The sequence below is a fragment of the Calidris pugnax genome, unplaced genomic scaffold (assembly GCF_001431845.1).
Source record: "Calidris pugnax isolate Ruff unplaced genomic scaffold, ASM143184v1 scaffold179, whole genome shotgun sequence".
NCBI lineage: Eukaryota > Metazoa > Chordata > Aves > Charadriiformes > Scolopacidae > Calidris > Calidris pugnax.
The window spans coordinates 2332075-2356680 of record NW_015090948.1 but is presented as its reverse complement, the minus strand read 5'-3'; the positions used below and the strand labels follow the sequence as shown (position 1 = coordinate 2356680).

The following is a 24606-nucleotide window of genomic DNA, read 5'->3' as shown; positions in this document are numbered from 1 at the left end:
ATCAGGTGCCGATGATGTTGAACGTACACTTGCTAAAATGAAGAATTTACAAACTAAACAGACAATATGTGTTAAAGTGAAGACCCTGGAAGATGAACTGTGGCATCAAACATACTGACAAACTAAACTACAGCTGTCACTGAGCCCTCACTTGTGCCTTGCTTGATGCTGGCCCTCCTCTCAGTGGATGATCTACAGAGCCAAACACGCCAAGCGACTTCTACCTCTGTTGCTGACTCTGTGCAACCTTGGATGTATCAGTCAAACCCTCTGCTCCGCAGTCTTTCCCTACAAAAAAGCTCTATAGAAATCTTAATGAAGCCTCTCTGTACAAAAAACATCCCCCAAGGGCTAACTTCTAAGACAGCTTCATTTCTAACACAACAATTTGCCTGATTAAAAACTTTCCATCCCTGAAGGACAAAGGGCCTCCAAGCATTATGAAAAAAATGATTCAAACGAGCCCTGGAAAGAGTACAGGAGAGCCACCCATCTGCTCTAAAACAGGACTTGCAGCAGGTTCAAATCACTTTCTCTGGACTAACGCAGCAAAAAATTGTCGCTGAATTGCAGAAAGGTTTTAAGGCATATGGAGCTTGCATGGAAAGCTAGGGGAGGGAAGAGAAATATAAAGAGACTGGCTGTCCTAGGTTAAAAACACACAGATAGTAAGGTATCTCCCATGGTCACACGCAGGCAACCAAGCCATGGAACAACGGATTCATTGAGTGTCGTGTCCTGCCTTGCTAATGATGTCCCACTGCAAAAGAGAAAGCCAGGCAGCCTGGGCAGGAGGGTGGTCACTGGCACTGCCAAGGGGCTGCAAAGGGAACGGCCCGGAGGTGAGCCAGGGACAGGAGGGACTGGGGGTGGGAGGCCTGCAGCAAGATACGCCAAAAGCATCCAGAGCATTCAAGGCTGGAAATTATCCGATCAAATCACTTCCAGTTCCACTCTTAATTCTGCCTTTCATCCCATGGCCTAGAGGTTCCCTACAAAACAGGGTTCCCCAGCCACTGCCGTTAGTGTGGGATGATCTCTCAGCCCACCTGTGCCACACAGGGATTGCCACCACAAGATCTCCATTTCCAGTGGCATGGCCCTGGTCATGGGCTCTGGAGACACAGAGTCCACAGAAGTCCTGCCTGTAAGGACTGTTGTAAGAGGGTGGCTGTGGTCCTCACTTCAGCTCGTTTTTTATCCAGGACACGGCCAAAACTATTAAAGTTCAAAACCACAAAAGTTCAAGACTTAGCGAGTACCTCTGAACACAGGTGAAACTTCACTCAATCTGAGGTGAACCGACACATCTGCCTGTGCCAAAAGCAAAGTGGGGACGTACTAATTTTTACGATGACAGCTGAAGAGTGCTTTGATTTAAATACCCCAGCTCACAGCACTGTGACATCCCTGTGAGAAAGGAAGGAGGTGCTTTCTCCTGAGCTGTTACTACCACACCCCTGAGGGCTCAGGTAGCACCTGTGAGGTGTGTAAGTTCCTGCAGAACTGAGAATCCCCCAAGGTGAACCTGTATGTGAAGAGACGCGTGGGCTCACATGGAAGCAAACTCAGAGCATCAAATCTCTTATTGCAAGGGTGGTTGCTGAAGTGTGGGGCCACGAGCGCACTCCCACAATCGCTGCTGCTGTGGGTCAAGCCCCACTTGGGAGAACTCCCTTTATTTCCACCATGTAACAGAAAGGGCTTACCCTTTTCTTCCAAGTTCTGACAGAAACTCAGTGGTTACTGGCATTTACATTTGCATTAATTAATTTCTTTAAAGGTAATGCAAAGGTTTGAAAGCAAATTACTAATGGCACATCCCCTTACACCTAAGTGACTGCTGTCACTATTTAAACAGGAACAAACGAATGATGGCAAACTGGGAAGTGCAGCACTCTGAGCTGGCACAGATCAAGGCAAACTTCACCTTGCAGTGATGGCCTCTCTAAAGCACATCTTGTTCTTCCAATCCTAAACTTCTCTTGGGTATAAAATGCCAACTGTGTGTATCGGTTCTGTGATATGTTCCACATGACATTTACCAAGCACAATGCCATGAAGATAAAGAAGATCGATAAACAAAGCAAAGCGGAGACTACGGCTGGCAAAAGATAGATCCTTTTCTTGGAAACAAGTGAAGATTTGTGTTTGCGTAAGAGAGAGGGGTTTGGCTTTTTTTTCATTCACAAATTGCTATGTGCTATTTCCCAGAAAGAAAAGTTAAAAGGGAATCACCAAACCTGACATTTTGGCACATTTGAGCTTCTCCAAGTAGCAAATTAAGCAATGAAAAATGACTCCCCATGCAAAGAAATATTAACCAAGTCAGAATGTTTCAACCTTGTTGAGTTACTTGATAAAGCTGTTTTTGGTGAAAAGCTGCTGATGTAGAAGAAGAGAGAATGCAGTCAGACTAGAACATGAGCTTCTCTGAAAAGACAATTTTTTACCTGTTTTCGGTTTGTCTCGCATTGGTGTCATGTACCCGTCCTCATCCAGCTCTCCCCGGACAACCCGCTCAGGTATGAAGACGGTGGGGTCAGCGCTGTACCTCTGGGTGCTGCTGTCCTCTTTTGCCAGGGTTGCCACTTGTTTTCGTAGTGTGCCGTTACAGCAAGTGTCTTCAAAGATCTCTGCTGTAGCCCCTTGAGCGACTGGGGCCTCTGGTATTATGCAGCCAGGAGCTCTGTAGGGCATGGGCACTTCTGCAGCGTAGCCACCATCTCTGTACACAAACTGGTTCTGTTGAAAAAGAAAAGGCAGCATGAGAAAGGAGGCTCTGAAGGGAGAGGAGACTCAACAGCAAGTCATCTCTGCGGCTCCCGTGCCTTTCCTGCCACACTTGCTCAATGATGCATTTCACTGGGCAGGTGAAGCCTTGTCCACCCTGCAGACTCCTGTGTTTCCAGCAGCACAGGCTCTGCTGTGGACCAGCAAAGCACCTGTGTGCCCGCTGGTGCTGAGCCACCTTCACCTCCTGGGGAGGCACCATTGGTGCGGTGAGGGGAGCGGGGAAGCGTGCTGGCTGCTCCGGGCTGGCCGTGGGGCTAGACATGGGGCAGGAGAACTTGTCTCCTACCTAGACATGTGGAGGCTGGATATGCACAGCAAGGAAAACACATATCTCCTCTTCTATTACTTTAGTAATCTCCCCTGACTTCTAAACAAAGCCCTTAAACCTCATGCTAGGGAAACCTCCTTCTGCAAAGAGGACTGGGGATAGAGGACGTTATCATCTCTGAACTCTTGTCTGCTCCTGGGAGGCCTACATTTAGGGTGTCCTGCAGTGACAATCACACGGTCACCCAAACACTATGTAATCCCATCAGGGAGTGCATTTCATAGAATCATAGAATCATAGAATGGTTTGGGTTGGAAGGGACCTCAAAGATCATCTAGTTCCAACCCCCCTGCCACGGGCAGGGACACCTCCCACCAGACCAGGTTGCTCAAGGCCACATCCAGCCTGGCCTTGAACACTTCCAGGGATGGGGCATCCACAACTTCCCTGGGCAACCTGTTCCAGTGTCTCACCACCCTCATAGTAAAAAATTTCTTTCTGATATCTAATCTGAATCTTTTTTCTTCCAATTTAAAACCGTTTCCCCTTGTCCTATCACTACCCTTCCTGGCAAAGGAAATTTCAGGCTGGTGAACTGTGTTTGCATTGATACCTCAACTCAGTGGTTCAACTCAACCTACCATTTTGCTTGTCAGCAAGGGCGTGCAAGGAAATTTCGACATCATGACCTACAAATAGGAAGGAAAAATTTACAGATTCATCCAAGCCTGTTACCTAAAAGCCTTTTCAAGAAAAGTTGGCAGAATTTTGGGTGTGGGTCCATGGAGCTTGCACACAAATCCAGGCTGAGTGTAGAGATCCTGACTATTTGGTTGCTTACATACACACTCTGTTCACTAATGGCTTTTGTGTCATTTATGTAGGAAAAAAAAAAAGAGGGTTTGAAACAGAAAACACGTAGTGAAGGAAGGAGGAAAACCTAAAGGATGAAGGTTGAATGTGAAATACTTACTCCTGACATAGGGGTGTAGGCAGGAGGAGGGCTGTGTCCAATTTCACTCTAATAGGAAAGAAAAATGGAATGATGGATACGCAGTAAGAGGTCACATGAATGAAACAAGTCACATGAGCTGTATGAGCTAATGGGGAGAAACATGCACTTCAGTTAGATTTCCTAACTGAATCCAAAATTCAAAGAATTCAATCATGGCAAATGTCTCACCAACATCAACAAGCTGTGTGCCCCACCAGTCTCAGGGAGGGCTACTGAGTTCCTCTGGCTGGGTAAGGGCAAATGCCATGTTACACCTGCTGACAGTCGTGTATCCTGCAAAAGCCTCGTGTCTAATTTTTGGAAAGGTAGATTGTCTAGAAAGAATGACAGAGGGTGCACTCAACTTTAAAGGAAACACAGGGCAGGAGAAGTGCAGAAAGCCATCTAGCTTCAAGCCACTTCCTTTCCCAGGGTCAAAGCAGGAGAGGGAGAACTGGGAAGGCAGGAGGATGCAGGACTGTCATTAGTCTGTCACAGCTAGGCGAGGTATCACAGGAGAAACAGTCCCGAGGCTTTGGTAAACCCAAATTGCACAGCACCTGCTGGATTTCAAGACTTCAACATGCCATGGTCCTGCTCTCAACATGTACCACCCTTCTAATGTCACCTCTGTACCACAAGCTAAGGGGTTTTACCGAGAAGTCTAAAGGCTGTACATCGAAGTACTCATGCAGAGATCTTCATTTTGATATTGGTTTCTGGAACCATCTTGCACTTCCCTGTGGAGCCTGAACTCCTGTAACACCACCAGCACGGCAGCTGCATTTATACTATTACTGCTACTCAAAACCAGCCTGTTTTCAATTGAGGAAAAGCTGGGTTTTGGAGGAAAATAAAATTGAAACAAAGAACTCTGTATTTTTTAATTTGGTTTTCTTCTCCCAAAATGTTATTTTTGAGACTACAAGTTCCGTTCTGCATAATTACTTCCTTATTTTGTTTCGATACCTTTACTATATTTCCCTTATCTCCCAGTTGAGGGAAAGAAAAAGTCAGGATTTGAAAAAAGGAGGTGTAAATTTGAGACAATTACAAGGAAAACCAAAGCCTAATCTCACCGAGAATATCCCACTTTAGAAGAGATCTCATTCATCAAAATCTGTTTCAAAAACATATCCACACCAAGAAACAGAAAAATTAGAAGACAAGACAACCTGCATCCTTACATAGTAAGGGCTGGATGTTCTACAGCCCATCTTTTCCCTATGAACTTCTTACCAAAACATTAGGATGTAGATGATGCTCAATGTTAAATATCTTACTTTATAATGGAATTGTTTTGTGTTTAAGGAAAATACCCGATCAAGAAAAACCTTAAAAACAAACATAAACTTACTTTAAAACACACACTGCCCTGTCTGAAGACCCTTTTCTGGTGATCAAAAATATGCCTGTCTCCTCCTATTTGAGATATCCCTGCAGCCATTTTGTTACTCAGATCTAGCACCTTGTGTTTAAGGTGCAAATGTGGTGATGAGCCACAGTTAGAGATGGACTCTTCTCCATCTCCAAGAAAATTCATCCACATTTAGCCAAGTTATTACCTAAAACGTCTCCAGCTTGCAAACTACAGAAGTGCAAGGAAACCTTTGTTAGTTGAATTGTCCATCTGCTTGAGCAGGACTTTGTAGTCGGTTTTTTTTCCCCAGGAAATTAGGTGCTGGATGGAAACACAGGAGAAGATCTATCCCGTGGCCTTGGTGACTCTCCTGCCAGTTGGAGGAGGAGGAGGAGGGAATGGCAGTCTGAGCAGGCTGGAAAGGAGATGAGAGGCTTGCAAGGAAAGTGGTGCTGGAGGAGCTGGCAGCAGGGATGGTCAGGAGCCAGGGAACAGTGGCTGGCAAAGGAATAGAGGACAACGGCAAGCGAGAGAGGCTTTAAGGTGCAGGGAGGGAGAAAGGATTGGCACGTGACAGGAGGCTGAGTAGGAAGGGAGAGACGGTAATAGGATCTAAATGTGACAGGGAGAAACGTGAGGCACAAGGACAAAATACAGTCTGAAAGAACTGAAACAGCAGCTTCTCTAGAGGCTGGAGTTGAACTTGAATCTCCTCTGCTGTCAGCAATTCGCTCTCAAATCAAATGGCCAAATGTAGGCCTGGTGCAGCTGGTGCAGTGGGAGCCGAGCAGCCACTGGTCCACCCTTAGCACAAGCAGCAGAGCTCTGTCTCGTGCAGCCCCTGGGAGCTCAGAGGGCTCCGTGCACGGGTAACAGGGCTGAGACACCAGCAAAGCCTGGGCCAACAAGGACCAATTTCACTGAGCATTTGCCAAGGAGCTCATTACGTTTGAAAAGCAGAGCTTAAACTTAAGCCTTAGGCCTGGGAAGCAGCTTTGGCCTCTCTGCCCCAGCTGTGGCTGCTGACAGCCAGAGAAGGGAGCAAAGAAAGTGCTTGTCTAAGGCAGTACAGGAAGAGGGGGCAGAGGGCTTGGCTGGACCAGCCTGGTAACTTCAGTGCTGCCCCGTCTGTGTGTGGTCTCTCTCTTATTCAGGACAAGCACACTCGTATCCAGAAGAACAACAGCCAAGAAAGGTTCACAAGCAGGGAAGGAAAAAACAAAGCCAGCAGTTGCCCAGCTGAGACGATCACACTTGAGAGGGAACATCATAACAGAGGAGGGAAGAGAAGATACTTTACTTGAGATTACTTCTGGGGTTTTTTTAAAGGGAGCAGACATCAAGGTCCCCAATACACATCTGGATACAGATTATGCAGCAAGCTTCTAACTCAGCACTCTTCTGCAAGATGCCTGTGTGGGATAACTAGGGAGGTCCCTTTGAACAGGGAGCACTGTGGAAACTGAAGATGCTCTGATTGTGGGGGTCAGATCCTCTGCGAACTCCTTCACCTTTCCTTTCTTTTGTTCCACACATTTACTGTCACCTTGTAATAACATATGGACAGGATACAACCTAGAACGTGTCAGACAAATGGCTAAAAACCATCCCCTGCGCCTGCCAGATGCTACTTTGAAGTCCTACTGATGGCTATAGGATGTTGCACTGCAGGAGACTTAATCTGCCTTCTCCTTGCCTTCTGATCTCATATTTACTTGAATTCAGGGAAGCTTTCAGTAAACTCCAAAAAGACTGAAAGAATGAAGACAGGCAAGTAGTAAGCTATGGTCCATGGATGGTGGTGGAGATTTAGGCAAACTGATGATTACAGGTAGGATCCAGAGAAGAGATACAAAGTGGTGGCTGCAGAGAGTCAACTCTCTTAACAGTGAAGAATCCAAAGCTCTGCTGGGAATCCTCTACCTCCTTGTAAAGCTCCCCAGCTTCCTTCCCTCCCGCCCGCAGGCTGCGAGACTCCCAAGAGGAGGTTTGCTTCTTTGGGTTTCCAAGGTGGCTACAGCCCTCCAGACTGTGCGAGAGTGAAAAGAACTGCAGCAATGCTGTGTTAGTATTATATGCAGAATATTGGAGTTCACTGCTGATGCTTTTCACAGACACTAAGCCAGTGACTGTAACCACTCCTTTTCTATTCGGTACTACACTGTGCTATATTACACACCTTTACTTTACATCTTTCTATTTTCACAGAGGTGCTCTCATGAATTTCAACTTGTGGTTCATTGATTCTGGATGAATAAGAGGAGAGCTGTCTGGAACTACTTTTAATTCGCAGCCCACAGTGACCTCCTAAGGGTAACTCAGAAGAGCAAGTCTTTTGTTAACGGACTTGGCTTCAGTACACAGGGCTATACTCCTCTGCCAGTAAATATTTAGATGATTAGCAACCTAAAAAAATATTTTTCAAGGCTGGCCACATTATCTATCAGTGGGCATGCTCTGCTGCACCCTCATCACAAAAGGCTAAACCCACCGTCCTATCTTTAGATCTCCTTGGCTGTGACTCTAACATTTAAATACATACTATGCAACTATAACAACATAATAACAGGCCCTCTTAGAATAGCCCTGCTCCAAGATGTCAGGAGAGAATGGACCAGCATTAATGTATTTATTGCTATTTTTGCTGACAAGATCCTCCCCAGCCTGTGATCTGCCAACTCCGATCACAGGAATGGTATTTTCTTCATTCTTCCCCTTTAGCTCTGCACTAAACATAGCTGCCTTGCAACCCCCTTCACAGTGAACCTTACAGCTTGGCTCTTCTCCAAACCACTGGTGTCTGCATGCTTTTTTAATTCTTTACTGTTTTTCCCCGTGAGTTAATACCCTGTGGCTGCTATTCCAAAAGAAGGAGGCAAAGAAAACAGCTGTGGTGCCAATTAGTGGGACCGAAAGTGTGATGTAATTGTTTAAAAGTCTTTAAATTACCTAATTGCAATGTGATGTCATCATTTTTTAGGTTTCCAAGATAAGTACTGAAAGGCCCAGCCAACTCTTATTGGTCAGGACATGAATCATACTGTAAGCAGAAAATACACTTAAGACTTTACCAAGTGAAACTTAAATAGCTTGGTTTGTATATGCAATCCAATTTGCTTTGTTGATTTTTTTTGTTATTGTTGTCTTTACATCTTAAATACTACCTTGGGAAAAAAGAGCTGATGTTCCTTTCCTGAGAAGATCTAGGTTTTTGGGTTTCTGATCCTGAAATTCTGACCTGAATGATCAAGATCTCCAGCTTGTTGAGATGGATAGAGACTTCAGAGGCCGGTTGCTCAAAGACCACACTAAATATATCTACTTAAAAAATCTCAACTTGCATACCAGAAAAAAAAAAGATTAAAATTAATAAATAATCACCCCCTTTTGATAGTGTAATATGCATTATACCCATCAGCTCTGGAGAGCACACATCCATCGACGTTTAAACTCGAAGCATCCTCCAGAAGGAGCCCAGCCTTTTTAACTGCCCATGAGCAGCTCTAACCAGAGATGCCAGAGATTTAATTCTTTATATCACATGATTAAATTTTAGGCACAAACATCAGGGAGAAAAGATAAAAACCAAGCAAATGTCCCCTAAAGCCTTTTTAGAAGCCCTTTGGTATTAAACACCAGTGACATATCAGCCATTATAACCGCTAACGTTTGTGTAAAATGAGCCTTGATAAAAGAGAAATATACAACAATTTTGTGAATATTGGCTTGTGTTATTGCTTTCTATTCATTAATTTCATTTTCCAATGCCTTGCTTCTAAAATCTCCCAAAGGTAAATATCTCCCCCTTTATAGCGGGGACATAATATTTTCTGGCTGCATGTTAAACTGTAATGAAATCAAAGCCTTGTTGGGTCCTGCCGCTCATATTTATGTTAGTTATGTGAATGTGTGTCTGCCTTGTCTCTTTTCATTTGGGTCTAGCGTCACGCCTGGAGTACAGCACCCAGAGCTGTGTTCCTCCCCCTGGAACTCATGCCACACCAGCCCTCCAGTGACCACAGCTGCCTTCAAAGCTGCACCCACAGCAGATTTCAGGTGGAAGAGACGCTGAAGGTACCCAGTGATGTGATGCTGCTGTGGGACTACGGGTGGTACAGGACTATCACCAATTTGAAAATAAATAAAGCTGTATTTTACAGCATGATCTGGTACCCCCTTGCTTTGCTTGCTGCCACAGGCTCCCAGCAGCACCCTTGCTGCTGCACTAGCTGGTTTTCCTTGTCACCCACCGAGATGTGTACACACATTCAATAGGGTGCATAATTATTACTGTTTCTTGTTCTTAAGCAGCCTGCTAAGCTCGTGGGACTGAAAGATTTTTCTTCACTAAAAGCAAGGTTCTGCCAACATCAATGTATACACACAATTGAACCCTGATACTGCTCTTATCCACATGAAAACCCAATTCCCTTTCATTCTCCTTCTGCTCTCATATGCAAAAAGCACCAAACCATACAGTAGGAGTAAAAGACTCCCATCTTCTCACTGGGATGCTCCTCACACGTCCTGTTCAGGGGTGTCTCATGGTCCATCCTTCAGGCAACTCAGTGATTATCTGTTTTGATCAGGCTCTCAACACTTCTTTGTACAAGTTCAGTCCTGGGCTGTGTGTCCCCAGAGATCTCACTTTCTCCTTCCCCTAGAAACTGTTTACCTGATTTGAAACCAAGTGAGCATCCGGACTTGAGTCACCAAACTGCAGCCTCCTAACATACCCGGCTGAGCAGATCTTGCTGCAAGCACCAAGATTTCAGCAGTTTTCTGGGAAGAAGGGCAGCTGATTTATGTGAGTGGATCTGAATAATACGTTTGGGATGCTCTGGCGGGGCTGCAGGCAGAGCACATAACACAGAGCTGTCCCGTCAGCCCCGAGCAAACTCCAGCTGCATTTCAAGGGAGCAGCCTGGTATTTACAATTGATCTGAACTGAAATTCAAATAGGAAAGACCACCCCAGGAGAGCAGCCACCTCTGCTCAGGAGCAGTCCTGCTTCCCTCTGACCACAGAGCTAACAGCTTACTCTGCCTTGCTTCAGAGAGCCCACAGCAAACATGTCTGAGACAAAAATCAAAGGGGAAAAAAAAAAACCAAAACGTGTACCACGAGGTTGCTGTGTAATGTTAAATAGAAATGAAATGCTGTTTGTATAGTAATAGCTAGAAGGATCTGCAGACCTCTGGAGATTTCTGGTCCTAGGCCCTGCTCAGAACAGGACCATATATAAAAAGAAGGGATTAGACACCCCCCCTGGGCCGTTACAGTTAAAGCATATCTGTCCCTACGGCTGGCAGCACCTGACACAAGTCTAGCATTCCTCATGTTCTCTCTTCTGTTTATCCTGGGCCCCTGACCCTACTGAAGAAAACTTCCTTCCCCACTGGGCACTCTCCTCTAGGACTATGAAGAAAAGCTCCCATTAGCACCACTGCCAAGTGTCATGGGTCCTTGCTGGCATCCCACATCATTTCAGCATGCAGAAATACAACCACAGCACGTTGAAGATGCACATCCTCTGAAATACAACCACAGCACGTTGAAGATGCACATCTTCAACGTGGCTGTTTGGGATATGTGTGTGTGTGTCTCTCACATCACTTATTGCAGGCACACACATGGCAATGCAGCCCACCTGAGCTAACGTAGCAAGACAAGACATACATTTTTCCAGTGAGAGGAGAGTGGAGCCTGTTATTCAACAACAGAAATAAAAGGTAGGAATAATATACACAGGTTGTGGACAGCAGCTACGCAAGGATTTACAATGCCCTTAGTTCAATGGCCATAAAGTTCCAGTGAGGATCAATGAATCTCTATTGGAAATGATGTCCCAGTCCCTTTTCCAGCATTACCCTTTCTCAAGACGTGTCTAAACATTTAAACTTGAATGTTGACACACAAGTACGGAAAAGAATGTAAGCACCATCCTGTGTTAACTGAAGTGTTTGCTCTAGTCTCTGATGACTGCTCCTTCCTCAATCAAGACACAAAACATCCAGCTTAGATCAGGGAGGGAAAAATAAATAAATAGAAGAATCAAGGAGTAAGTTTTTTCTGGTTGCTGTTTGTCAAAAGAGGGGTGAGATTTGCAGGCAGCTTGAGCTCTAATTCAGCTCACACAGGCTGCCTATACCATCCGGATGTGCCAGGTCACGTCCTGGCAGTACGGTGGGTTTAAGACATCCCTGAACTAGTTCAGTATCAATATGGATGTTTCACTGGTGACCTGGGTTCAGCTCAGTCTTGACTCACTCCATAGCTTCAGATGAGTCATTTCAACTTTCTCTTGCACAATATTCTCTCCTAACAGCTGTCTGCTTTCAGACTTGGAAACTCTTTTACAGCAGTCCACACGTAGTGGGATGCCCAAATACAACTACAGCTTTGTAAGAGCAATTTAGTCTGGACTCTGAACAGTAAATGGTATATATCACAAACAAAACATGCTCAATAATGTTGGCATATTGGTATAGGAAACAACATATCTAAATATTGCACGGAGTATTTCCTGTGCTTTTACTGGAAAATACCAGACATACACCATCTATTTTCAGTCTAACACTTCACCAAGAAGAGGAATCAAAGACTACAAGAAGGCCAATTAAAACAACCTGTAAAAGAGATGCATGGTATGGCCACGAAAGTCAGTATCCAGGCTCGCTCGCAAGGAAACGTAGGTGAAATGCTTTTCTGCAGACTCATCTCCTATACCTGGGCTGGGAATAAAAGCATTCTTCTGCTATAGGGTATCAAAAACTCTCCCTGGAAACCCCTCTGTCCTCCAGACCTCAGAAACCTTTGTCCTTCCAACTCCAGAACAGCTGGCAAACAGACTTCAGCTGGTACAGTACGCAATTTGATATAAGCGTGACACAAGAATGAAGATGTGAGAATTCCTTTTCCCTACTATTTTGTATTAACGCACTGTGAGTCTCAAACAGGCAGGAGAGCAGGACGAGGGACAGCTTGCAAGTGTCTATCTTTCCCTTTCAATCTTTTTTCCTCCTGTATCATTCCTGTCACCCACGACTAGCTTCCTGTCACTCCTTTTTTAATACACTCTCCAAGACGTTTTGCGGTAAATGGCACCTTCTAACACTGAGCCAATTCCCCACAGTTTGGAAGAGACAACACACCATTTCCTAGCTACTCCAGCAATTCCCCGGGGGAGAGAAGGGTCAAGGCGCTGCTCCTGCTCATATGCTGCAGCATCTGTCCAAAACACAGGGGCAGCAGTAGCTCCTTTTGGGTGCAAACCTCGAGCTTCAAATCCCAAAACAGGGAAAGGATGGGGAATGGGACCAGAACTACAACACGGTCATGATTTGTGATTGCGACATGGCAGACAAAAAAAAAAAAAAAAAAGCAGCACAGAAGAAAGTTGATGAGCAACACTCGGAGCAGCAGCCCCCTCCTATGCCGCACGCTGCATTGCCATCTTCCCCAGTCTGTTTTATACAGTAATCAAAGGATATTCTGAGCCTCTCAAAATGCCATCAACCCTCATTGAGAATGAAATAGAGCACATCTCCACTGAAGCCTTTACAGCAGTAATCATTACAGCATGCTGGCCTGAACAGGGAGCTCTTACAGACAAAGATGGGTTTTAAAAATAAAATAAAAAAGCCTTCCTAAAATCTGAATAGAAACTTGATGATAATCTCCCAATTTTATTATGCAAGGGGGAAAAGAAACCCATAATTGTGCACTCTTGGTCTCTTATAGCAAAGAATAGGCTTCTTGATGAAATGCTGAGTTGATTTAGAGCAGGGCTGAGGTTCTGGTGGCAATAATACGCTAAAAGAAATAACCATCCAGCTGATTTGGATAAAATAATCATTTTTTAACATTCTAAATCTAAACTTCATCTGTGCCTCCTCCCACTTCTCCCACCGCATCTTTTGGAGAGTCTTTTTATAGCTTTGAGAATTTTTTTTCCCCTCCCCTACCACAGCATTTAACAAGAAAGACAGACTCTTTACTCTGGGTAACAAAGAGCATTTTAGGCTGTGCTGGCGTTTATCCCCGTTCCACGTATGTTTAGTAAGTAGAGTGTTTGGCACAGGATGCTCCGGAGTCCTCCTGCCACCTTACACTCCAAGCATTACCACGAAGTCCCAGTGCCACAGGACACTGCAGACAGTGATCTCCAGCTTGGGAGTCTCCCAACCATCACGGGCAGACAGGTGCCTCGATGACAATCCTTGGAGCCCTGCCAGGCCCTTTTCCAAATCACAGCCCCTCGTATTTTCAGGGGCTTTCATTATTTTAAGAAAATATTGTTTCTCAGAAATGGAGATTTTTCACTAACAATTTCTCTTTCAAATCTAGCCGCTGAAGGAAAATTTTCTCCCAGCTCTCATAATTATTTCCTGACTCTTAGTCCACTTTTCCATCTACTGAATTATGTAGAGTTGTTTAGCTTGCTGTTTTCCAAGAATGCCTCATCAGTGCAGTGTAGAAATATTTATTACTTACTCTCTTTATATCTATTGACTTTTTTTTTCTTTTCAGGAGAGAAAAGAAAATGGATCAGCTGTGAGCTCTTTTGACTGTTAACACAGCCAGCAGCTATTCACAGATTAAGCAGATGCTGCCTGATTTTAAAACAGTTTATATTAAAGCTCAATAAATTTACATGACACGCATCAAGGTTTAAAGCAATATATAGCTACAAACTCTTCCACCGATACCACTTATAGTAGGTCTCACCAGGAAGTACCACAGATGCTGCCTGATTTTAAAACAGTTTATATTAAAGCTCAATAAATTTACATGACACGCATCAAGGTTTAAAGCAATATATAGCTACAAACTCTTCCACCGATACCACTTACAGTAGGTCTCACCAGGAAGTGAGCTGGTAATTTGTAATTGAATATATATTAAATTTGCAGAAACCAAAATGGTATCCAACATTTTCGGACAAGTCTGGCTCTTTAGTCTATATGCCTGAATTCAGAAGCCTGAATGTGACAGAAAACAGCTAATGCACTAAAAAAAATTCCTGGTTTAAGGGATTCAACCTGCAAAACCATGAGGCAATTTGACAAGTTGGTCCTGATAATCTATTCAGGCTGAGAAGGACTTACTCCTTGAGAAACACCACTGATTTCAGCTGGCCTGGTTGCAAAGCAAGAGACTAATTGCCATAAAGCACTTTCAAAGAATTCTCTGTGAAGAGCCAGACATCATCTATTCTGTTTGAGTCCTCAACATGAATTTTCTTCCTTTTTTCCACACATTTAAAAGAGTATTTAAATGCTCATATTCTAAATATACATATTGTGCGAGCAGCTTTCCTTTTTCATGTAAATTATTAAGACTGAAGTAATTTTTCATCTAATTTATTTTACAGTGTATTTTTGCATGTTTATTCTTCCTACTGCATTCACCCTGAGTAATGAAATTAGGCTGGCCAGTATCAGTCTGGGTTCACCTCTTGCTTTTCATGGACAAAGATGGCTTTGTGCTATTCTACATTTCCAATAAAGACTAAAAATAGACACAGAAGAATTTCCCAGAACTAAAAAGTTCCAGCAGCTAAAATATTCGTGATGGTCGACTAGCTACCAACAAAACACTAACAGCTACTGAGAACTGCTTAATGCAAAAAGCAGAGCAGAACAGAAAGGAGCCTCCTACCACCAGGATGTCATTAAAACTCAAGGAAGCAGAAAATGGGAAGATGAGATCTTGAAAGAGAGCTTGGTGGGACTTCCAGAATTACATGAAGGTCTAACAGCAGCAACTGCAGTATCCAGCACATGGTTGCCTAAACTCTACTAGGAAAATACACAAAATGTAGTCTTTCATTAAAGACACGTAAAATGGATTCATACAAGCTTTCCTAACTAATCAAGCAGTTTTTCAGGAAGCAATAGAGCTAATATAGTGTCAGTGTAATCTTCTGAAATGTTATGAAACCCTTTGATACAACATCTAGTTCTTTTACAAGTTCATCTGTTCTGGCATTGGAGATTTCATTGCAACACTTGCTTAAGGAAGTGACAGAGTCTAGTAGAAAGGCCAAAAAAATGACTACTAAGATTTTGAGGAAGTTTCTGATCACCTTTTAAGGAGAAGGAATTAAAGAAATGGGATAAAAATAAATAAAGAAGTCCACAACCTGACAGAGGGCAGTAATAAGCATCAAATTTAAGGAAAGATTTCCCCATTATTTTGGGGAAGATACTGCAGAAGTAGAGAGAGGAGTGGCAAACACCACAAATAAACCAAATAAAAAGGAGACATCAGTGTTGTCCTTTCTTAATAACAAACATGGTACTATTATACACAGCCCTTTAAGCAGAAGAGATTTCTGACAGCTGGCAGCTCCTTACCTAAGCACAAAAAAGGTGCATGGCAGATCCAAACCCTGCTGAAGAGTCAGCATTAACCGCCCAGGGAGACTTTTCTACACAGTGATGTATTTTCCATCCCACCTGATACAATCAAGACAATCTTTCTAAAAGACGAACTCCACCTCAAACAGAATTTCTGCACTTGACTCAGAAATTAAGAGACAAGAGACTCTGGCCCATGTTATGCCAGGAGGTTAGACAAACTCCTTGCAATGGCCCCATCTAGCCTTGATATCTCTTCACATAGATTATGTATCAACTTTAGGATGAAGTACTTTCACTGTCATCAGCCCCACAAGGCCAGGACACCCTGGAAAAATAACTAGCTTGAGAGCTTGGGCAGGAACAGTTAACTGTCTTTTCTTACAGAAAAAGAAATGGGGACCAGGAAGGCACTGATTGCTACTAAAGCCCTGGACACAAGGAGAATCATGGACAAATCATGCTGCCTTCTTTGCCAAGAGCAAAATATGCTGTAATCATCTGCTAGCTCTCCCCACCTGCAATGACAGTACCTCTCATAGTAGCTCAGCTGTGCTGACACACTGAGAAGTGCCCCTCTGAATTCTGACTGCTCTCTGAAATCCCTCCTTCCAGGAGGGAACTGGAAGACAGCAGAGCTTACAGTCCCCCACCTTCCAAGTCTGCTGTATTTCCCGATGTAGAGGAGGTCATATTAGACTTCAGATCTGATATTCTACCACTGGAGCACTGCAGGTGCAGGCAGAAATTCAGCCCCATTACTTAAAAATCTAATAAAAGTCACTTAATTCTGGCAGCAATTCCACTGGGTGAATAGTCCCTATTGTTCATGATAAACTTTGGAAGGAAAGATGCCATACCGATGTGAAACACATCTGAAAAACACTAACAACCCTCTCTTTTGTAATCCTGTGATTTGAAAATGGCTACCTTTCAAATTTAGAAACCAGAACAAATTAATCATAAAGATAACTTCTTGCCTGGTTTCTCTCTGGAATAATCTTTTTATACACAGGCATATACAGACGTTCAGCCACAAAACTACCAGACCTAAGGCTGCACCAGGACTCCTGCAATGGCATAAGAGACGCTACTCAGGGAACTGAAAACTGGCTTTTGACATATTGAAGTTTGCTTTAGCCAAGCACAACAGCTTCCCCAGAACTACCAGACCTAAGGCTGCACCAGGACTCCTGCAATGGCATAAGAGACGCTACTCAGGGAACTGAAAACTGGCTTTTGACATATTGAAGTTTGCTTTAGCCAAGCACAACAGCTTCCCCAGACATATGAATTAGACACCTCTGGAAAAATACCTTGATATTTAATTGCAGGCTTGGCAGGCGCTTCCATGATATATAGCGTATAGAGTAAAATTACAGGCACAGCATCAGTCAGTAATAAACAGTATAGACGGTTTTCAGTAGGAATTAGCCAAGGATTTAGAGCAAAAAGCATCCTGGGGTACACAGAGTGATTTCTGTATTAGTATTATCTCTGTGCACACAGGACGGTACTCGTTACAAATACCTGAATGAATCATCTAATGGCTGTGAACGCAGGACACTCGAGCACTAGCTGGGGTCCTGTGCTCATGGAAACACTGCCGAGGATTCAGCTTATCTCTCAGAAGCACAGAGCTTCTAAAACTCCATATTTCTAGAATATCTCTAGTCAACGGGAAATAAAAGCTAGAAAAAGCCGAAGAGCTGAAATTGCAACTGAAGAGTCTCAGATGCAATGGAAGAATTCAATTTAGCTTAGGATGCTAATTTTTATTTTTAAATTGCATCAGTCTCAGGATGGACATCAAAACAGAGAGCACCGTTATGGACTAGAGCGTGTGCCAGCTTCTGTGCCTGGCAGTACAGGTCCCAAAGATGTGCTAGTATGAAGCCAGGGTGGGTGTGATGGAAATAGTGAAGCTCTGTCTGAGCCTCGCAGCTTCATAAACCACAGTAATCCCTTGGAGGAAGAAGGATGTGACACTTCCCAGGGAGCTGGAAACTCCCCAAAAGGCTTGCCTCTTTCCCATCTTCTTTCCATGGGCTGCAGCTCTGTGTGTATCTAACTAGCTTTTTTCTTCGCATGGGAGGGAGAAGGTAGGCAGTGTTTTATGCAAACCATATCCAGTGGTGCCTCTCCAAGGCAACAGACTGCAAGGATTTAGGACTGAGATCATCCCAGGGAAACTTCAGAGCTTTCCTTAGAAAACAAATGCTCTTGCTCTGACTTAATTCCCTGACTTCAAAGCCCAAATGTGAGGAGGCTCACCATCTCCCTGCTTTCTTCCTGCAAAATTTCGTCCCCAGTAGAGCTGTGCTGCTGGACCACTCAACTAAAGCTGTCAGTACCACACGCCCAGAGAAGGAGCACAATACTCTGCCATCCCATAACCAACTCTTTCTGCCAGCTTCTGTGCCTGGCAGTACAGGTCCCAAAGATGTGCTAGTATGAAGCCAGGGTGGGTGTGATGGAAATAGTGAAGCTCTGTCTGAGCCTCGCAGCTTCATAAACCACAGTAATCCCTTGGAGGAAGAAGGATGTGACACTTCCCAGGGAGCTGGAAACTCCCCAAAAGGCTTGCCTCTTTCCCATCTTCTTTCCATGGGCTGCAGCTCTGTGTGTATCTAACTAGCTTTTTTCTTCGCATGGGAGGGAGAAGGTAGGCAGTGTTTTATGCAAACCATATCCAGTGGTGCCTCTCCAAGGCAACAGACTGCAAGGATTTAGGACTGAGATCATCCCAGGGAAACTTCAGAGCTTTCCTTAGAAAACAAATGCTCTTGCTCTGACTTAATTCCCTGACTTCAAAGCCCAAATGTGAGGAGGCTCACCATCTCCCTGCTTTCTTCCTGCAAAATTTCGTCCCCAGTAGAGCTGTGCTGCTGGACCACTCAACTAAAGCTGTCAGTACCACACGCCCAGAGAAGGAGCACAATACTCTGCCATCCCATCTTTCTTCACTAAAACAATCAGACAACTAAGATGGGAAATACAGCATCCTTCAGGCCCCTGATCTCTGAAAATGACGTGAAGATCATGTAGGTCTTACCTGTGTGATTTACTTCACCAAATTGCCCGGGAATCTCCCCATTAAATTTAATTTGCCAGACACGATGAACCCAAACTACCTAAACCGTATCAATTAATTTGGCATCTATGGCTGTAGCAGCACCATAATGAGTTTGTGTAATATTAATATTCACCACACTAAACAAGCATAAATCACAAACTATCCAAAGGACACACAAAGACAGAATCAGACAACCACAGATAAAGATCTCTGACAGCATTTCAATTCTGTGTGACTCTTGTAGCTGACATCCATCTGTACTGAACTATGCATAGCACTGTTACCTTAAAGGAGCCAACGTGTATTTTGTTTTAAATCAACACAAATTTTCACTGGAAGAACAGTTAACGTAGCAAGAACCTGAGTGCTTCAGAAAAACAACAGAGAAGCATGTAGCTTTCTGCACAGAGAGGAAACAAATGCACTACATCCAGAAAAAACCTCTCTGGAAAGGAAACCAGGGATGCTAAGATGGTATGGGGCTTTCAACTTGGCCACAAGCCCTTCCAGCGACACGGTGCTGTGGCCTCCCTGCAATGTAGATGTACTCGCCTGTATGGCAGTACCAGCAGTACATTTAGGAGATGCACAGTTGTTAGCAAACAAAACTCAGTCTGAAGCTCATCTGAGACACAGGACAAGCATCAACATTCTACTGGTAATCCTGTTACGGGACAGGAATCAGCCTCCAGTAACACTAGCAAGTGTTATTATAAATCAGCTGGCCTTAAAAATGACCCCACTGTAAAGAGGTTCCTACAATAAAGAGGAACACTATAAGATGGAAGGGATGCAAAAATACAGAACTGGGGTTACCTGAGGCAGAACACTTGGCTCAGAGCCTGAAAACTTCTAGCAAAGGGTAATTCCAGACATTTTAAGCGTTAGATTGTTGTATGATGCCAGAGAAAAATTCCCAGCAGTAGGAATTACTGCAAGAAAGATACGGTCTGGCTACTGTCATTAAATTGAATTGCAAAGCAAAGCTCCCACTGGCTGCTACAAGATCACAGTCTCACACCAAGATGGGAAATTGTGAGTTGTGGGAGGAGATGTCACATCAAGAACGTGATGGAGCTTCTGTGTGGCAAAAATAAAGGCACGGGGTCTCTCTCTGGAGCTCGGCTGACTTCAAGGGGATTACATGTGTGCAACCAGCTGCAACAGTGTGGTTTAAAGTTGGGCAAATGCTGTGAGAAACTTACTTGAATTTTCATATGATAATAATAAATGCCTGTGTTTGCTTTCCATGAATACCCCAGCAAGCATGTCGGCTGCCCAAACAACGTATTTTAAATAACTCTTTTCAAAATATTTACTCTGGGATTTTTTGTTGGAATTAATTCCCTCAGCTCTAGCGAACCCCTCTGCTTGGCTGGCACTAAAGACAGAGGGCAAAAGGAACTGCTGAAAAGGCAAGTGCATTTTCCTACTAATCCCTTCTCCTTTAAATGTGCCCCAGTATTCCCAGTAAATATGGGAGTGACATGAATATAGCAAACCTTATGGGTCTGACTCTGCTGTCTCAGCCCTATGCCAGGGTAAATGGTAGAACCCCACTGTGTAAAACTAAGCTACAGTGATTTCCAACAGTGTGCCAGTGAGCACCTTTCAAAGGTAACTATTGTTGCTTTCCTTCTTTTTTCAGAAGTTGGCAGCAAAGGAAACAGACCCCCTCCAGAGACAGCTAGGAGTAAAACTGACTTATTTCAGATCAGCATCAACACTAAAAATTAACTCTTGTTGCCATAAAGAGGAAGTTTCTGGCTTATTGCTAAATCATGCATCATCCCTTCCTGCATCATGCCCCCTTTCAGTGCCTTCCAGTGATGAAGGAGAAATGCTACGTGAATCCAGCTTAGCCAGCAGGACTACAAACCAACCTTTTCCAAAGATGTCTCTAGTCTCCTTGCCTTTAAAAAGAATACCCATTTCCTTATGAATTGACTGGATATTATTTAAGATCAGATTTTGTCTTCCTTATTCCAGAAAAGCACTGCTTTACTCAAAAGGGGCAAAAGAACTTCATACAGTGTATGGTCAGCACAGGAATACTGACCCATCTTATATACTCTTGGCTCCTTCGCTTACCTCTTCCCTGTCTCACATGGTGTAATCAGTTCAGACCAGGGTATGAATTTGGAACTACCTTGGCTAATGACAAACGTCCAAAAGTTTCTAAACCGTGAGGAATAAACACCAACATTTCGATAGGACTGGACTCAGTATTTAAAATGTGACTGTCCAATATAACAAAAAACAACAAACAAACAAGCCCATAATTACTAAATACTTGTGCGACTGTCCTCACATTAGTAATGCATTTCACCATCTCTTATTTTTGTGAGAAGAGGTGTCACCTGAACTGTTGAAAGGATGGAGCCAAGTGCAGGAACAGGCAGAGGTCAGAGCTGTGGGCAGGGACCTCAGGAGTGAAAAGGAACTCTGGGAATCTGAACTTGGATCCCTACGTGCAGCAGGGCTCCTGTAGTACCGAGGTGAAGGGCATTTAGCACAGTCACCAAAGCTCACACCCCAGGTCTGAGACTGCTCTGGAGCTCTCAATACTCAGTGAGAAAGACACCTCCAGAAAGTAACTTATCCCCCTGTAAATGTCCAGAGCAGGCAGCAATAACCACCTACTGGACACACCGGCCCTTTTCCAAGGAGATGAAATGAAATCTAGACGAAAGGCTTACATTATGTCCCTATCGTTTTGATGGTTAGGTTTATATAAACTCAGTTCCTCCTGAACATTCTCCGTGCCTCAGCTCCCCCTCTAAAACAAACAGCATTTCAGGGATGTTACAAAGATCAACATGCTAAAATCTGTGATGTGCTCAACAAAAACACATGCTTGTAAAGGAAGGGCCATGAAAGCATCACAAACAGAAAAAGGGGCTGGGTCTAAAATCTGGCTCAAGACACAAAAGCAGCATTATCTATATATTCCAGCTGCCCTCAGTTACATCAGTGCCAGCCCTGGCAAGACAACGGGACTGCAGGGGTGGGAGAATCAGAGCTGTGCATTTCCTGGCCAGGATGGTACGTACGCAACTGAGAAACAACACTGCTTGACTTCACAAGCTTCAGCTGTGCTTTCAGGACAGGCGGTTCAAGTCGAGCCTTTGTTCACTCCAGGCTGAGCTATTAATTTAGAATTCACTATGGCACAATGAACAGGGAACCCAGTGACAGCATTTTCATAGTCGCTTCCATTACAATGGGAGCTTATAATTCCCAAGGCAACTCTGGCCTGTGTTTGATTAGTGTACTTTTAACTCCACCTGTGCTTTTATAATAACCAGTATTTTCTGTCAGAGTTTGCTCTTACCCTGTTGGAATCAATTCTTGTCCTGGAGGTGTAGATGGGAGGAGGGATGTTGAAGGCTTGAGGAACAAGATACTCTTCAGCATCCATCATATCTTCCAGGTCTTCCTCATCAAGAAGGTTTTGGAAGAACTTGCTGTCGTTTGGACTTGGGAGCTTCATACGATCATCTCCCTAAATAGATTAGATTGAGAGAAGAAAACGGTCAAAAGATGGATTAATTTCCCAATAGGGAACTTCAGCCCTCTTCATGCTCTGGCAGCCAGGCTGTGGGGACCACACATTCTGCTCTGTTTGTTCTAAAGCACCACATGCACATCATTTGTTTTGATTTATTTTTTTTTTAACTGGGACTATGATGACAGAAAGGGAATAACTGAATAAATCAAGCAAACTCATTTTTTGGCATTCTTGCGATCGGGCTTTTATTCTTTCTTCTCTCCTTTTCCCATACAAGCTCAGTTTCTGACCCAAGTTCTGTCAAGGCCTGATGTATTTTGTGAAATATCTCAGCTATTTAGGCTCACATAGGGAGGAAAAATAACATGGAAACTGCTGTGTCTGGGTGTTTGCCTTATTTTCATTTGTATTTTTAAAGACTAAATTTCCCTCTCATCCATATGGAAAGTTCTGCAGAATGTAACAGAGCTGAAAGCAACAAAAATCAAACCAGGCAACAAAAGCAACAACGATATGTATTTTTATTGAAATGGCATCCGCAAGCTGGAGAGGCAAATCAGGGCTACGCTTCGCTCGATGCCACAAAGCATCACAAAAGGCAACCCACCGATGGACAAATCTTGTCCCCAGTTTCATGAGAGAATGCAAAGTACTGAGCAGCTTGCAAAGCCCATCTTGTATATGTGCAACTACATACAAGCTTAGGAACTGAATTTCAGATTATTTTAGTATTATTATTATTATTTTTGACAAACTGAAACTGGCCATTCTACTTCACTCTTGTATAGTACTGTGGTCACTGTTTGCTTTAAGTTCAAGAGCACCTTGAAGTCAAGAGATTCAACAGCAACCCCCTTCACAGACAGGTTTGACAGATATAAGTCTCTTCCCCTCTGCCGACCACCCCAATGTTGCAGAGTTACTTACTTGAATTACCAGGTATCTCTGAGGGTCTCGAGCCATTCTAGAGAATTCAGCAGCTAGCTCCTTGAATTTAGGCCGACTGTCAGCATCAATCATCCAGCCTGGAGATATATGAAGGAAGAGAAAACAAACAGTTAATTGCCAAGCGAAAAAATTAGATTTTTAAAAATGCACAAGTTTGAAGTGAAAAGATGTCCTTGATAGCCTGGCCTAAAGAGAAGATGCAATGAAGAGCCCAGAGAAATGGAAAGCCAGAATTCAATGATACATGCAAAATGGAAAACATGTGGTCTTGCCCAGAGAAGACTAGATGTTCCACACTGCATGGATTTCTTCTTAATTGGCTCTAAGCTCCTGCTCCCTATCCCCAAAATAGAGACAGAAAAAATGCCTTGCAATTTTTGTCTGCCTTGTCCACTTAGATGTCAGCTCTTTTATTATGGATGTGTCTAACCTGTAATACAGTGAATCTGATCTCATCTGACTCTAGTGGGTTTATTACAAAATTACTACTAATACTACTAAATATGATTTTACTTTTAACTGACCTGCTGCTCCACAGTGACTTAGATTAAAAAGAGCTGTTCAACAGACCTACAGGATGACTGACCTCAAATCCGCTTTTCAGGTAATTCTGCATTCACGTGTCTGTGTCATTAACACAGACCTCACACGATGCACTAGATGCTATTTTAATTGAGTAAGGGTGATTTTTTTTCTCCTTCACTGTCCAAGAAAACGTTCATTAGAAACAACAGTTCTCAATTCCTGCTAACGCTTTCTGCAAAGCAAGCAAGTAGCACAGGCAGTCACCACCACCAACTAGTTTATCTCAGCATCAGCTTTTTCTAATGGAAGATTCTATCAGCAGCTTCCTAAGAACCTGTTCTCATTTGCCAGAGAGGCTCAATGAAGCAGGCCTTATCTCCTTTGTGCCGTTTAACTGAAGAAGTGACCAACGCAGAAAAAAACAAAGCTTATAAAGAATTTCACACAAACATTACAGGACTAAGTCTGTATGTACATCTAGCTGTAACTTTCCGTCTTCCAGAATACTCCATCTACTAGAACTTCCTTTTGTCCACTGAGATTCGCCTCATATAGTTAGAAATCCTCTCAGATGGAACATTTTTGCATTCAACCTACATGAACCCCTTGTACTATTCAAACAATTTCCATACCGGCGTGCACAGTACAACTGTTTTCGGAAGATACATTATCTACCTCTTCTAGCTTTATTTTCTTTCTTTCAGTGTTTTTGTGTACAAAGCAAAAGGGAAAGGACTATATAAGATGGATGAGATGTCTGTATG

At 43.6% G+C, this 24606-nt stretch overlaps 1 protein-coding gene across 1 annotated transcript in view; it reads right to left on the bottom strand.

Moving 5' to 3' along the window:
- Nucleotides 1-24606, bottom strand: part of ERBB4 (erb-b2 receptor tyrosine kinase 4) — a 416629-nt gene that overhangs the window by 8569 nt on the left and 383454 nt on the right. The window contains exons 24-27 of the mRNA XM_014951952.1: nucleotides 23297-23394; nucleotides 22193-22363; nucleotides 3706-3753; nucleotides 2454-2745 (exon numbers count right to left, since the gene is read on the bottom strand). Of these exons, the coding sequence (XP_014807438.1) occupies nucleotides 2454-2745; nucleotides 3706-3753; nucleotides 22193-22363; nucleotides 23297-23394 (609 nt within the window). The remainder of the gene's footprint in view (nucleotides 1-2453; nucleotides 2746-3705; nucleotides 3754-22192; nucleotides 22364-23296; nucleotides 23395-24606) is intronic.